Source organism: Myxocyprinus asiaticus, chromosome 1 (genome assembly GCF_019703515.2).
Source record: "Myxocyprinus asiaticus isolate MX2 ecotype Aquarium Trade chromosome 1, UBuf_Myxa_2, whole genome shotgun sequence".
Classification (NCBI taxonomy): domain Eukaryota; kingdom Metazoa; phylum Chordata; class Actinopteri; order Cypriniformes; family Catostomidae; genus Myxocyprinus; species Myxocyprinus asiaticus.
Genome location: NC_059344.1, coordinates 59,001,669 through 59,016,080, shown reverse-complemented (window position 1 = coordinate 59,016,080; position 14,412 = coordinate 59,001,669). Strand labels below are relative to the sequence as shown.

At 37.6% G+C, this 14,412-nt stretch overlaps 2 protein-coding genes and 2 non-coding genes across 4 annotated transcripts; all 4 read left to right on the top strand.

Moving 5' to 3' along the window:
• On the top strand, positions 1-5,322 carry LOC127439733 (glycine cleavage system H protein, mitochondrial-like). The gene is made up of 5 exons (XM_051695990.1): positions 1-268; positions 3,308-3,387; positions 4,561-4,624; positions 4,710-4,841; positions 4,939-5,322. Exons 1-5 carry the CDS (start codon positions 130-132, stop codon positions 5,034-5,036), a joined length of 513 nt encoding a protein of 170 aa, XP_051551950.1. The 5' UTR covers positions 1-129; the 3' UTR covers positions 5,037-5,322.
• A 3,274-nt stretch (positions 5,323-8,596) lies between these two features.
• Positions 8,597-11,662, top strand: LOC127439651 (60S ribosomal protein L13). The gene is made up of 6 exons (XM_051695923.1): positions 8,597-8,637; positions 9,172-9,287; positions 9,424-9,565; positions 10,433-10,606; positions 10,974-11,030; positions 11,452-11,662. The coding sequence occupies exons 2-6, from the start codon at positions 9,184-9,186 to the stop codon at positions 11,608-11,610; spliced, it is 636 nt and encodes a 211-aa protein (XP_051551883.1). The 5' UTR covers positions 8,597-8,637; positions 9,172-9,183; the 3' UTR covers positions 11,611-11,662.
• LOC127449332 (small nucleolar RNA MBII-202) lies at positions 10,276-10,358 on the top strand. Its single transcript, XR_007898716.1, has one exon. It is a non-coding gene; the product is annotated as a small nucleolar RNA MBII-202 (small nucleolar RNA).
• Positions 10,826-10,908, top strand: LOC127449327 (small nucleolar RNA MBII-202). Its single transcript, XR_007898715.1, has one exon. It is a non-coding gene; the product is annotated as a small nucleolar RNA MBII-202 (small nucleolar RNA).
• Positions 11,663-14,412: the final 2,750 nt, after the last annotated feature.

Here is a 14,412-nt window from a genome sequence, read left to right as displayed (position 1 = left end):
TCAGTCAAACTTAACAGCACTGTGATTCCTGTGGTTCAGCGGGAGCGCGCTTCCATCTATCGCACGCGCCCCCACACACGGTCAAGTGCATCAGACTTATTTCATGTTTGAAGCGCAGAATCGGTAAAGATGGCGATGTGTGCGGCGTTCCGATGCGTTTCGGCAGCATCGCCCCTGCTCACAAGACCAGCGCACATCTCGACGTGCCAAATTCTGCGAAGACCAAACAATTTAAGGACGCTTTACACGAGCTCGCGGCTCTCGGGAGGTAAAACAAAAACAAAAAACTTTGAGTAGATAAACTCCAGCTCACATTTAGCTTTGTAGCCATTCCTGCTTGCATTAATGTCTTTTTCAAGTATGCTGAAATGTATATATTCTATTCTATAATCGCGAATCAACCGATTTGTTCTAGAGGTTTAACGTTTGTAACAATGTAACTTTCATGGTTACGTCATAATGGTCGGCAGGAATTTTGTAGTTTCCATAATTTATTCTAAGGGGCCGTTCACACCATGTGAATGTTTTGCGTCTATTGGAGCTGTTTTTAAATTGTTTTCCTATACAAAGATGCGCTGGTTGGGTCGCTTCTCGTTGATTTGTATGCGTCTCCTTTTATAGACCTCGTGTCAGGTTTAACCCTTATGTCCCGAAAGTCGCTTTTGTCTTTTTCATTTTTTTTGTTTGTTTTTTTTTTTTCCCCGATCATTTTGGCTGTTTTTTTTTTTTTTTTTTTTGGCTGTTTGCCAATTTTGCCAAATGTGTGTATTTTGGTGGGAATTTTAGTTCCTAAAGAACATCTATAATGCACTGTGTAGGCTACACAAAATAGTTACACTCACTCAGGATCTTCAGGACAAAAATGTCCCCACTGCAATATTTGATCCCAGTGCCATTAAAGCATAAAATCATGAATTCTATGATATTATGCTTTTATTCTGGAGCCCTGGCTTCAAAATGTAATTTTTTTTTAATTTATTTTCCACTAGATTGCGCCATTGTCCTCATGTTTAGCCTATGGAGCAAATACATGCTTTTTTCCTATTTTCTGTTTGCTGTATTATAGAACACTGCAGGCCAATTGAATAAATGATGCAGCTAAAATTGTGTGGGTGTGTTGGTATGGATGTCAGAGTGTGTTTTGTATGTGTGTATTGAGAAGTGTGTGTGTGTGTGTGTGTGTGTGTGTGTGTAAAAAAAACAAGTGGCATTATGTAAACAAACATTTAAAGGGTTAAAATCCTGAAAATGAATTAATATTTGGTAGTTATGATCAGGACTGATGTTGGTTAAAAAACCTAAGTCAGTGAAAGTGGAAAATAATATTAATATATAATATTTTTATGGCAGTTTTTTACGCTGACATTTTTGTCCTCTAAAGTCCTGAGTGTGTTTTTTTTTTTAATCTGACGCCGCACAAAAAATTATAATGCATCAAAATCAATGTTGTTGCTAATCATTGACATATCCCAGACTGTGATATCCCTTAGCATTTAGTATATTGAGAATAATTTTTTTTTTTTTTTTTTTTTTTTTTTTAAAAACAACAACAGTGGCATTATATGAACAAACTGGCATTTAAAGGGTTGAAATCCTGAAAATGAATGAATATTTGGTAGTAAAGATCAGGACTGATGTTGGTTAAAAAAATTAACTCATTGAAAGTGGAAAATAATAGTAATATATAATATTATGGCAGTTTTTTGTCGCTGACATTTTTGTCCTCGTAGGACCTCTGAGTAACAGTTTTTTTTTTATTGACACACAAGGGTTAAAAGGTCAACTTAAAAAAATAAATAAAAAAATAAATTAAAAAAACGTGACGAAACGGTGGCACAGTTTTTAAGCGCAAGGACGCGTTGGGTCCGAACGAAGTGGGTTATTTATTTTTCTGTTTGTCTCCCATTTTGTCTCATTGTTTCAGAAATTATACATCTTAGATCTTTCGATTGGGCACTATCATAAGTATTTTTCTTAAACCGCGTTTAAAACTATTAGCGAGTTTTAACTTTTTGTTTTCTCCGTGTATGGTGAATGTTTGCCTCTAACTCGTGCTTGACTAACATCTTCTGAGTTGTATTGTCATGTGGATTTAATTCTTTTCAGTTTGTGTAACGAGGCTAAGTTTAAGACCGTGCCGAATCTCGTGTCCTTAAAGTTTGACCAGATGCCCCAGACTCTCAAAGCGCGTTATTGTCTCAGTTAAATCTCTGTGTATTCACTACAAACTATATTTGAAATTAGATGCTGTAAATGTTATCAAACAACAAATATTCCCTGAGATGTCCAAGATCAAAAATCAAAGTAAGGCTGTCTTGCATGCATTATAGTCCAGCCATGCTTCAGCATCAAGCTCTCTGCACAATCTGGTTAAACTGTATTTCCTCTGCATGGGCTGATGCTGGAATCAGAATCTGTTGACCGAAGCATTGCCCATCTGGGAGACATGACAGCAGCCAGATGACCTTCCTAAGAACTACAGTCTTAACTCATGTGGAGAATGTTTTATTTTACGTTTATGCAGCATAGAATTTAAAATGGTAAAGGTTTCATAGTCAAATAGTAGTTATTTTCTGAATCAAACTTGGGAAATGGAGACAATCTGGTGCTCAGAAATGTGGCTCTGGTTCTGTGTAATTAGAATCACTATTATTTCACAATAAATCACAAATTATTTTTTTGTGTTGTGCAATATCTTTTGGCCTGAATCCAGAATGCATTAAAATGTTCTGATCAACAAGAACAAATTAGTCATCTTGAGTTTCAGGAAAATATCTTGACTATTCTGTAAGTCTCAACTTGCCCTTTTACAATTGCCTCCACAATCAGTGATTGCACAATGTTTGCCTTTAACTTTTTATTCAGTACAAGGAGATTAAAAGGTAGAATAATTCAGAAAACGTACTGAAGTGGGAAAAGCATCAAAGCTGGGAATCATTAATGGAATATTAAATTAATGTTCCAGGTTCAATACAAGTTAAACTCGGTTGATAGCATTTGTTGAATAATGTTGATTACCTCAAATTATTTCAGTTATTACTTACAAAATCGTGGTTACAGTAAGACACTTACAGTGGAAGTAAATGGTGCCAGTGCATAAACATTAAAATTCCTTTGACCTTGCATATGTAGTCCAAATGTTCAACTGTCATCAGCTGGTTAATAAGTTTAATAAGTCAATATTTATGTCACAAGGAAAAGTCCTTGAAAACAAAGTCTACCACATTGTCGTTTAATGGTTCCATTTCTTTCTGAATTTTTTTTATTTACATATATATATTCTCAAACATGTTTTGTATCTCCACAGCTCTGAAATTTACAGACAAACATGAGTGGGTACAAGTAGAGGGGGGTGTGGGTAGAGTTGGCATCAGCAACTACGCTCAGGTTTGCTCATTTCCAACCTATATAAATATGTTTAGAAGTATGTCCTATCCTGTTAATCTAATGTGTTTCTACTGCTGAATTGTTATGCACTTTAAAGTCAACATGAAGCAACTTTTGCAACCCATTGCTGAGTGAAGCAGAATATTTAATTGGCAGTTGACTGTATTGTGAAAAGTGGGAGATCCATACCAGAATGGACCAGCACAGCTAGTTAAGTGTTGTCTCTATATGACAGGTGATTAGGGGCGGGTTTAAAAAATAAGAGGACTTTGTGATGTCAACTGAAAAGTAAAGTCATTTTAGAGGCGGAGCAAGATATTACGTTTTGATGAAAGATTACAAAGACGAACATGTTTTTTTTTCTTTGGAATAACGTGCACAATAATACCTTGAGCATGTGTTAAAGTAAATAGGGTAAAATTTGATTTCATGTTGACTTTAAACATTACATTTAAAGTGTCTGTACACCAATTGTAATATTATAGAGTTGTTAAAGTAGTTCACCCAAAAATGAAAATTCTCTCATCATTTACTCACCCTCATGCATCCCAGATGTGTATGAATTTCTTCTGCACAACACAAATGAAGATTTTTTTTAAACCTCTCTAGGTCCACACAATACAAGCCAACAGGGTCCAAAGGACTCCAGTGGTTTAATCCTTATCTTCAGAAGTGATATGTTAGGTGTGGGTGAGAAACAGATCAACAATCAAGTCATTTTTGTTCCCTATAAATTCTCCTTCCTGCCCAGTAGGTGGTGATATGCACGAAGAATGCGAATTGGCAAAAACAAAGAACTCGCTTAGGATGGCTGTTTGAATGTGTGGATTTATAGTAAAAAAGGACTTAAATATTGTTCTGTTTCTCACCAACACCTGTCATATTGCTTCAGAAGTCATGGATTTAACCATTAGAGTCAAAAAAAGCTACCTTTGTGTGCTTTTTGTGGTTCAAAGATTTGGACTTGTATGGACCTACAGAGCTGAAATATTCTTCTAAAAATCTTCGTTTGTGTTCTGCAGAGGAAGGAAAGTCATACACATCTGGGATGGCATATGGGTGAGTAAATGATGAGAATTTTCATTTTTGGGTGAACTGTCCCTTTAAGTTTGGTATGAAATGGCCTTCCTTAGAAGATGTTTTGACACTTTCTGCTCTATATTTTCTCCATAGGAAGCGCTAGGTGATGTGGTTTACTGTGGGCTTCCAGAGGTGGGAACAAGACTTGAACAAATGGGTGAGAACTTATATCATTACGAATCTCGATCTTATGCCTTTTGTGTGTTACAGCACAGGCAACATGAATGGTAATTTTCTTTCAGACGAGTTTGGTGCTTTAGAAAGTGTCAAAGCTGCTAGCGAGTTGTATTCTCCATTGACTGGAGAGGTAACCGAAATCAACACAAAGCTGGCAGATAACCCTGGACTAGTAAATTCAGCCTGCTATGAAGGCGGTAAGTGTAGTGTATTATGCTTATTGTACTAAGATGGCAAAACGCTTTATTTGGATGTATTATATACCACTAAAACATTATTTTCTCTCTCTTTAAGGATGGTTAATTAAGATGACCATAGAGAAACCTGCAGAACTTGATGCCCTCATGGATGAAGCTGCTTATGAAAAATTCATAAAATCCCTTGATTCATAAAGGTGGAGAACCTTTAGGAATTCAAAATAGCTATTTAGGATGCCACTGTTAGAATGAGTACTCAAACTATTGTTTGAAATCTATTTATTTTGATTTTGTAATTTTTTTTTTTCCACCATAATAATCTTTTGTAATGTGGTAGTTTAAAAAGCCAAATTTTTCAAATGGTTTGAGGAGCTTAACGTGAAGGGAGGAGCTGGTTCTTAAGCCTTAAGTAGTATATTTGCCAAAATAATGTGGGTGCCATTGAAATAACACAGATCATGCAATAAAATGAAAAATGTAACTTTTTGATCCATGGTTTTCATTATGGCATGAACCTTTCCCTTTGCAATTAAAATGTATTAAATCTTATTAATTGCCCCTTCTAGAGATGACCCTTGTAACTTACTGTTGTTTTCCGGATCTTAGAGTACATGAATGCAGAATACATGTATTTTGCAGCAAATATTAGCTTTTGTGATATTTTATTAAAAAGGACAATTTTCATTTCAGATATTTGTGAAGCACAAATATTTTGAGAAGTATCAAATTGTTGTTATGCAACCCCCAAGGTTGCCCTGATCTTTTTGTACATATGAATCTCTGCTAAAAATACACCGATCAGCCACAACATTAAAACCACTGACAGGTGAAGTGAATAACATGTATTATCTTGTTACAATGGCACCTGTCAAGGGGAGGAATACATTAGGCAGCAAGTGAACAGTCAGTTCTTGAATTCCATGTGTTGGAAGCAGGAAAAATGGGCAAGCGTAAGGATCTGAGCGACTTTGACAAGGGCCAAATTGTGACTGGGTCAGAGCATCTCCAAAACGGCAGGTCTTGTGGGGTGTTCCCGGTATGCAGTGGTTAGTACATTCCAAAAGTGGTCCAAAGAAGGACATCCGGTAAACTGGCGACAGGGTCATGGGTGCCCAAGGCTCACTGATGTGCGTGGGGAGCGAAGGCTAGCCCGTCTGGTTCGATCCCACAGAAGAGCTACTCTAGCACAAATTGCTGAAAAACATAATGCTGGCCATGATAGAAAGGTGTCAGAACACGCAGTGCATCGCAGCTTGCTGTGTATGGGGCTGTGTAGCCACAGACCGGTCAGAGAGCCCATGCTGACCCCATCCACCGCTGAAAGTGCCTACAATGGGCACGTGAGCGTCAGAACTGGACCATGGAGCAATGGAAGAAGGTGGCCTGGTCTGATGAATCACATTTTCTTTTAGATCATGTGGACGACCAGGTGTGTGCGGTTGTTTACCTGAGGAAGAGATGGCACCAGGATGCACCATGGGAAGGAGGCAGGCCGGCAGAGGCAGTGTGATGCTCTGGGCAATGTTCTGCTGGGAAACCTTGGGTCCTGGCATTCATATGGATGTTACTTTGACACGTACCACCTACCTAAAGATTGTTGCAGACCACATACACCCCTTCATGGCAACGGTATTCCCTGATGGCAGTGTCCTCTTTCAGCAGGATAATGCGCCCTGCCACATTGCAAAAATTGTTCAGGAATGGTTTGAGGAACACAACAAAGTGTTCAAGGTTATGACTTGGCCTCCAAATTCTCAAGATCTCAATCCGATTGAGCATCTATGGGATGTGCTGGACCAACAAGTCGGATCCATGGAGGCCCCACCTTGCAACTTACAGGACTTAAAGGATCTGCTGCAAACGTCTTGGTGCCAGATAGCACAGGACACCTTCAGAGGTCTTGTGGAGTCCATGCCTTGACGGGTCAGAGCTGTTTTGGTGGCACGAGGGGGACCTACATGATATTAGGCAGGTGGTTTTAATGTTGTGGCTGATCAGTGTATGTGAGTTCCTTCTGTACAGTATGCACTATTTTCTGTTCAGAGGTATTGTTGCTCTCTTGATGCTGAGATTAGTGTAGGGGCACACGTGCAAAAGAGAACCATGACCACAGCAGCCCAGCAAGCCTTGACCTTTGTCCTTAGATTAAGACATAGATGAGTTTCAGTGTTCCAGTGATCAATGATTAATGAAGCAGTTTTCAGAGTAACTTTTTCTGCCAGCCTGAAGAAAATATACATCAGATTTCTCGTGCTGCGAATAAATGAACTTTTTGCCCCAATGACATTTATTTTGAGATTTTGAGATTTGAGGTTGCATAACAAATATAGCTAATTTGCTCAGTGCTTGTAATTGTGACATTTGTAACAGCATCAAAAATTAACATATAATGGCAAATTTAAATGTCTATTATTATTATCTATTTTTGATTGGACTACCATGAAGTACTAATGATTGACAAGTTGACAAGCTTTGCTAAAGCCTGTGTCTTGGCATACAAACAATACTTCATAGAATGACTAAGTGCTGTTTGCACATGACTCTTTCGATTTTTCTCAGATGAATGTAAGATGGAATTGGAAAATCTTAAATAAATGAACATATGAGGTACATTGAAAAAAATAATAATAACCTATGCAATAAATTAAATCATTTTTCATTTATAGAAGGCTTGTCACTGTGGAAATTATGGCTCTTTATGATTTTAAACAATTAAAGACTCAAGGGAATTTGTGAAAGTAACCATGGTTTGCCTTACAAGTTTTTAGCCTTATACACATGCCATTGTAGAAATTCACTTTTTACAGTGAGCTATGATTCATTTAATCCATGAGTGAAACTAAGATTAAGCAAGGAGATTTTTCTAGTCATGTGATCCTAACATGGCAGCCCCCAAGAGGGGACCCTCGATATGTACAATAAAAAAGCTTTTATAAGGCTACTGATATGACTGGAGTCTTCATCTCATGTAAGTGCTCATGATTTTATACATATGTTTCAAAACTACAATTCATTTCTTTAGGAGTAAAACTGTCTAAATTAGGAATTTTTTTTTATGATTTCCGCATTCCAATTTCGTTACATAATTCCATCAAACTGAACTGAGTAATCTTTAATAATAATAATAATAATAATAATAATAATAACAATAATAATAAACTAAATAAGTTTGACTACATTTTTTGTTAAACATTACACAATTCAATTTGATAAATTTTTGTAATGAAATTGAAATGCGTAAATCTTAAAAATAAGCTAAAATTTCTGTTTGTGAGTGTATGGTATGAATTTAACCTACTTTATCAAATAACTTATTTTCTGGTTTTAATGTAGCCAAGACAAAACACTATTGCGTTATTTTACATCTATTAATAAAATAATATTACTATACTGTCCTCATCCTAGCAATTAGATTTTTGATCAATTAACACCTATTTCAAAGTGCATTGAAATAGAATTTCCATTTTCATTAAGAAACTGTCTAATGTGATGATTTGTATTTTATACTTATTTAATTTTTTTCTTTCTTGTTCACTCGTTTTTGTGTTTATTGTCAAATTCCCCCAATGTTTTTCCCCTTCACATTGTCGACGATTAAATGAAAGTCTGATTCTACATTAACTCGTGCTAGCTGTTGAACTTTTAATTTGCTTTTCTCTTCGCGTGCTTACACCAACCGACTTCACACTTCCGGTATAGTGGCGCATCGATTGCTGCTATTGGTCCATTCCTTCATATCCTTTGAACCATGCTGTGCAACTTCCTTTTCTTTTTTCAGCCACTTCCGCTTCGGACGGTATGTGCATTTATTCCAAATGAACCCAAAGTTTATCCATCTTAATCCTTAGTACCGGTTCGTGACACGACAGTTTAAAGTGTCCAGCTTAAAAGGATACATTGTTGTGTATGCGAAGTTCCCTTTATTTTTAGTTTTATGCTTTGTTGAGAGTACAAAAAATACATGTTAGTACGCTTTACCCCCTGTGGCAGCTCTCCATACTCAACTGCTAAAGAATCTGAAAAATGTTTGAATATTGAAATTAAATTGAACCTTCAGATATTGCATTCGGTAGTATGTTTCTTCAGGAGTGTTTACCGTCCGTTTACACTGAGCTGTTTACAAGTATGTCACCAAGTCAGGCAGTAGCAGATCCAAGATGTAGTATCCTGGCTTGTGTTGCTGTCGTTATAATGTATGTAATTACCCTCCGACAGCTTTATAAACGAGGTGGCTTGCTTCAGTTAATGCTGCTTGAATTGTGAGAAGCATTTATGCAACTGGCCAAGACAGAGCAGAGAGCTGATTGGTATGTCATTTAATTTACATAAGGAGTGAACAGTCATGGCTCCCAGCCGGAATGGCATGCTTTTGAACCCCCACTTTCATAAGGACTGGCAGAAGAGAGTGCGCACCTGGTTCAACCAGCCTGCCAGAAAGATCCGTAGGTAAGACAGCATCCTTTCCACCATTATTGAAAGTGTTGTAAGTGCCTGATGTGCTTGCTAGAAAATATTAGTGAATGGAAAATTTGTTTTTTAAACGAACTCCCTTTAAATGATTTTTGTCGATTCTTTTTCTTAGGCGCAAGGCCCGTCAGGCTAAGGCTCGCCGTATTGCTCCAAGACCAGTTGCAGGTCCTCTTCGGCCAACAGTCAGGTGTCCAACCATCCGGTATCACAGCAAAGTGCGTGCCGGACGTGGTTTCACCCTAGAGGAGCTGAAGGTAATGTTGGTGTTGAACCTTTTCCACTCCACCCAGCCCAGTTTAAAGGAGTAGTTCACCAAAAAATGAAAATTCTCTCATCATTTACTCACCCTCATGCTGTCCCAGACCAAAATGTTACTACTTTTTCACAATACACATTGACATCAGCAGTGTCCTTGGCGATCATGATTTCAAGCTCGATTACGCTTCTTAGTGCCCTGCGTTTGCGTGAAGCAGTAGGAAGTGTAATCGAGCTTGAAATCGTAATCATACCTTGAGACTGCAATGGCAAGATGTGCAATAAAAAAGGAGTTATATTTGGTCTCTTCTCACCCATAAACTACTGGATTGCATCAGAAGACACTGATTAACTCCTGGAGTTGTTTGGACTACTTTTATGCTGACTTTATTTGCTTTTTTGAGCTTCAACGTTTTGCTCGCCATTCACTTGCATTGTATGGACTTACAGAACTGAAATATTCTTCTAAGAATCTTAATTTTTTGTTCAGCAGAAGTCAAGCACATCTGGGGTAGCATGAGGGTTTCTAAATTGATGGGAGAATTTTCATTTTTGAGTGAACTATTCCTTTAACCTTGGTACACTGAAAATGCTACTTGCTTCTAAAACTTTACTGTCTCAGGGTTTTATCTGTCTCCTACTTGTCCAGCTAGTTACTTTGCTGGTCCAGATAATGGTCTAATTTTTCAGTGCACTTGAAACAGTCAGATGATGACAATTTCTCCGGAATCTCTGTACAACCTTGATGATTCTCCTTGAACCCTTTTTGCTGATGACTGTTTTTGACTTAACAGATATTTAACATTTAGAAGTTAGGGCAGTTAAAGCATCATGTCTGTTGCATTTGTACTTTAATCTGGTCACAGGCAGCGGGAATCAACAAAAAGGTTGCCCGCACCATTGGCATCGCAGTCGACCCTCGTCGTCGCAACAGATCCACGGAGTCTCTGCAATCCAATGTACAGAGGCTGAAGGAGTACCGCTCCAAACTCATCCTCTTCCCCAAGAAGGCTTCTGCACCTAAGAAGGGAGACAGCACTGTAAGTGGCTTTGGTTTAGTTCGTAATTGGTTTGGTTTAGTTCATAATATATTTTAGCATGAGCACTGTATTGACACTGTTAAATTGATCTGCATAGAAGCTTTGCTTACCATCATAAAATATCGACTTGCAATCATGTGACGAGGCTTACATTTTTAATAGTGTAGTTTATCGTAATAGATTTAAGCTCCTCTTACATCTTCAGTGTTTGCAGTCAAATGATGACACACTCCGGAATCTCTGTACATCCGTGATGACTTTCCCTTGAACCCTTTTCCAGCTGATGACTGCATAGTATTTGCAGCCATATTCCTCAATGTTGTGCAGGTTGGTCTTGTGATGTTATGCCCTCTTTTTGTATTTGTAGGAGGAGGAGCTGAAGATGGCTACACAGCTTACTGGACCTGTCATGCCCATCAGAAACGTATGTATTAAGCTTGAGATCAATGCATTTTTTACTCATGGATAATCAGAATTGTCCCGTTGATTATCGGTCTATATTTGAATTTTTTTTCAGATATAAATAGGGCTTTTCGTTACACAATAGTATTTGTCTCTTCATACATATTTCTGAACAAAACTTTGGTGAAGTGTGAGTGGCAGGGTAATTTAAAGGGGGTCGCACATTGGATGTGTCTGGTGGATGGCATGGTTCTAAAATTCAAAAAAATTATTTTCTATGAAGTTTCGCAAATGTGTATTAATGCAGTTTATGTAGACCGTTCTTTATACGCTGTAATATTTGGCCACAACCATTGTTACTACTGGACAAATTAGTCTGGCTATGGGCATAGCTTGCATTCGTAGTTTTCATTTTTCTAAGGGGCTGTCCATATTTTCCACAGGTTCACAAGAAAGAGAAGGCCCGTGTGATCTCAGAAGATGAGAAGAACTTCAAGGCCTTTGCCAGCCTGCGTATGGCCCGTGCTAATGCCCGTCTCTTTGGCATCCGTGCCAAGAGAGCAAAGGAGGCTGCGGAGCAGGATGTAGAAAAGAAGAAATAAACTATTTGTAAGGAACTTTCAAAAAATAAAATGTGTATAAAAAAAAGACCTTGTTTTGGAATCATTTCTCAAATAACCTTTTGTTTGAAAGTTCCTCAGACATTTTATTTACCCTTATGTTGTTCCACACCTGTATGACTTTCATTCAACACAGAGATGTTGGGGAGAATGACAGCCTCAATCACCATGCACCATTTTCTTGTAATGTGTTGAAAAAGATGCATGGTGACTTAAAGGGATTGTTCACCGAAAAATGAAAATTCTCATCATTTACTCACCCTTATGCCATACTAGGTGTGTATGACTTTCTTCTGCTGAACACAAAGATTTTAAGAAGAATATTTCAGCTCTATTGGTCCTCGCAATGCAAGTGAATGGGAGCCAAAATTTTGAAGCTCCAAAATGCACATAAACACAGCATAAAATAAATCCATAAGATTCCAGTGGTTAAATCAATATCTTCTGTAGTGATATAATTGGTGTGGGTGAGAAACAGCTCAATATTTAAGTTCTCCTTTTGTTTTTGGTGATTTGCATTCTTTGTGTTTATCATCCCATACTGGGCAGGGGGTAGAATTTATGGTAAAAACGGACAAATATTGATCCATTTCTCACTCACACCTATCATATCGTGTATAAACACATGGATCTAACCACTGGAGTCATATGGATTACTTTTATGCTGACCATATGTGCATTTTGGAGCTTTAAAGTTTTGGCACTGTAAGGCTGACACCAGAAAGTCTATGCCCAAAAGGCGTTATTTCTGTGAAAGCCAACATCATAAAACTTTAACACAGAAGAGCATCTCCACCTGGAACAAAACACTCTACTGATTAAGGACCATAAAATGCAAATCTCACTCTCATCTGCCCCCTCTTTCACCTCAGGTCACTTTTGGGTCTCCAAAAAACTAAGTTATGACTTATCCTGTTCTGTAATGTAAAAGGTTTTCTGATCATACATGTTTGGTATCATTTAAGAGGTTTCAGTGCAACTGGTAAAATGGTCTCATTCCCTTTCAGCAAGGTCAAATCACAAGTAAGATTTAAGAACTTAGTAAAATACTGCATTCTTTCAGGGGCATGCTCCCTTCCCAGATCTCTCACAGAGACCAGATGCTGTATGCAGATTAGGTGTATTCTTGGTAAACATCAAACGAGCTACTCAATCACAAGTTTCGAAGGTCTACTTACAACTCCCTAAGTTGTAAACCAAATCCTGGATAACATTAAACAAACACATCTAAAATAACAATATAATCATTTGGTACTTAAGGAGAGATGGCAGAGGAGCTTGGGGAATCTGTAGTCAGATATCCCACACAATTGCAGTGTGTAGTTTTCTATACCAGGAATCTGTAGTCAGATATCCCACGCTTATTGCTGTATCACTTTCTATTACCAGGTATGTTACTTTGACTTGTCTTTTATTTTTAGGAATGGTTGTTTATTCTGATCATATGTGAAATTGGGTTTGATTGAATTCTTGTAACAATGTTTTATATCCTACCTGGCAAATAAATTGTCATTATTTGATTTATTCTGAATTCTACCGAAATCATTTGTGACCGGTAGATTGTGTTAATTTACTGTTTGTTACCGCATGTATGAGACCAGGATAAGACCTTTACTGAAGCTTAATGATAGGAGAATCCATGTAAGACTTCAGTCACTGCTTATCGTCCGTCATAGCAAGTTGTGTGTACGTGTCTAAGCGATGGTATCATCTGGTTATGAGAGAAGCCAAATCAGATGATATTTAGATTACCCTGCAACCTCTGACTATGAATTGAGCTGGCTATCTTGTGACGTGAGATCCATGTAATTGAAATAACGGCCGGCGTGAGACTCTAAGCGACATTCAAGAATTGATCGGAAAGGACAAATGAAAATGAAGATGATTCAGAGTAATCAATAACTTAAAAAGACCAAATTACAAGAGTGATCAGAATTTAATTAGAGCTGTAATCTATATTAGAGGTCAACTTAAATTGGAGTCAGATAAAATTAATAATGGAGTCAATTGATAAAGTGCAAATTAATGTGTTTTTGGTTCAGCGCTCAGAAAAGACAGAACAACGCAGAAACCTTCAGGGGCCATTCTATTGGAATCCAACATCGAACCAATAGTTTTGGTAATACCCCTTTATTTACAGCACCCACTCACATTGTATGGATCTACAGAGCTGAAATATTCTTCTAAAAATGGGGGAATAAATGATGAGAGAATTTTCATTTTTGGGCGATCGTTCTGCCTAATATCTCCATTTTTGTGTAAACTATCCTAGTAAACCTGTACATTTCCTTCTGGTTTTGAAGATGGCTAACTTGATTCTCAAATTCCAGTGTGAGCTTGAATTAAAAGGAGCTTCAGATACTGAACAGATTTTTACAGTGCTCATTTGATCCTCATGCTCAAAAATAATGCATTTTGTAACATTATTGTATGGAGTTCAGTTCTTTTATCCTCCTTTACACAAGGCACAGGTTACATGGCGATTAAACATAAATTTAATGGACTGTAAGTTGCTTTGGGTAAAGTTGTCTTGGCAATAAAAACTGTCTCATGGCTGAGTGAGAATGCTGTGCTCAATATTACCCAGAAGATGGCAGGGTTGATCTGGCAGACGAGTCATTGCAGTTCTTTAGTGAATTGGCTGATTAAATCTGCCTTGTTTATAATCTTTTTTGTAGGTAACTGGTGGCATGGATTAGTAATAGGTTCACTCAACCATACATGCCAACATTATGGTAACTGATATGTGCTTGTCACTTTTGAGCTGTTTTTAATTATTTAAAA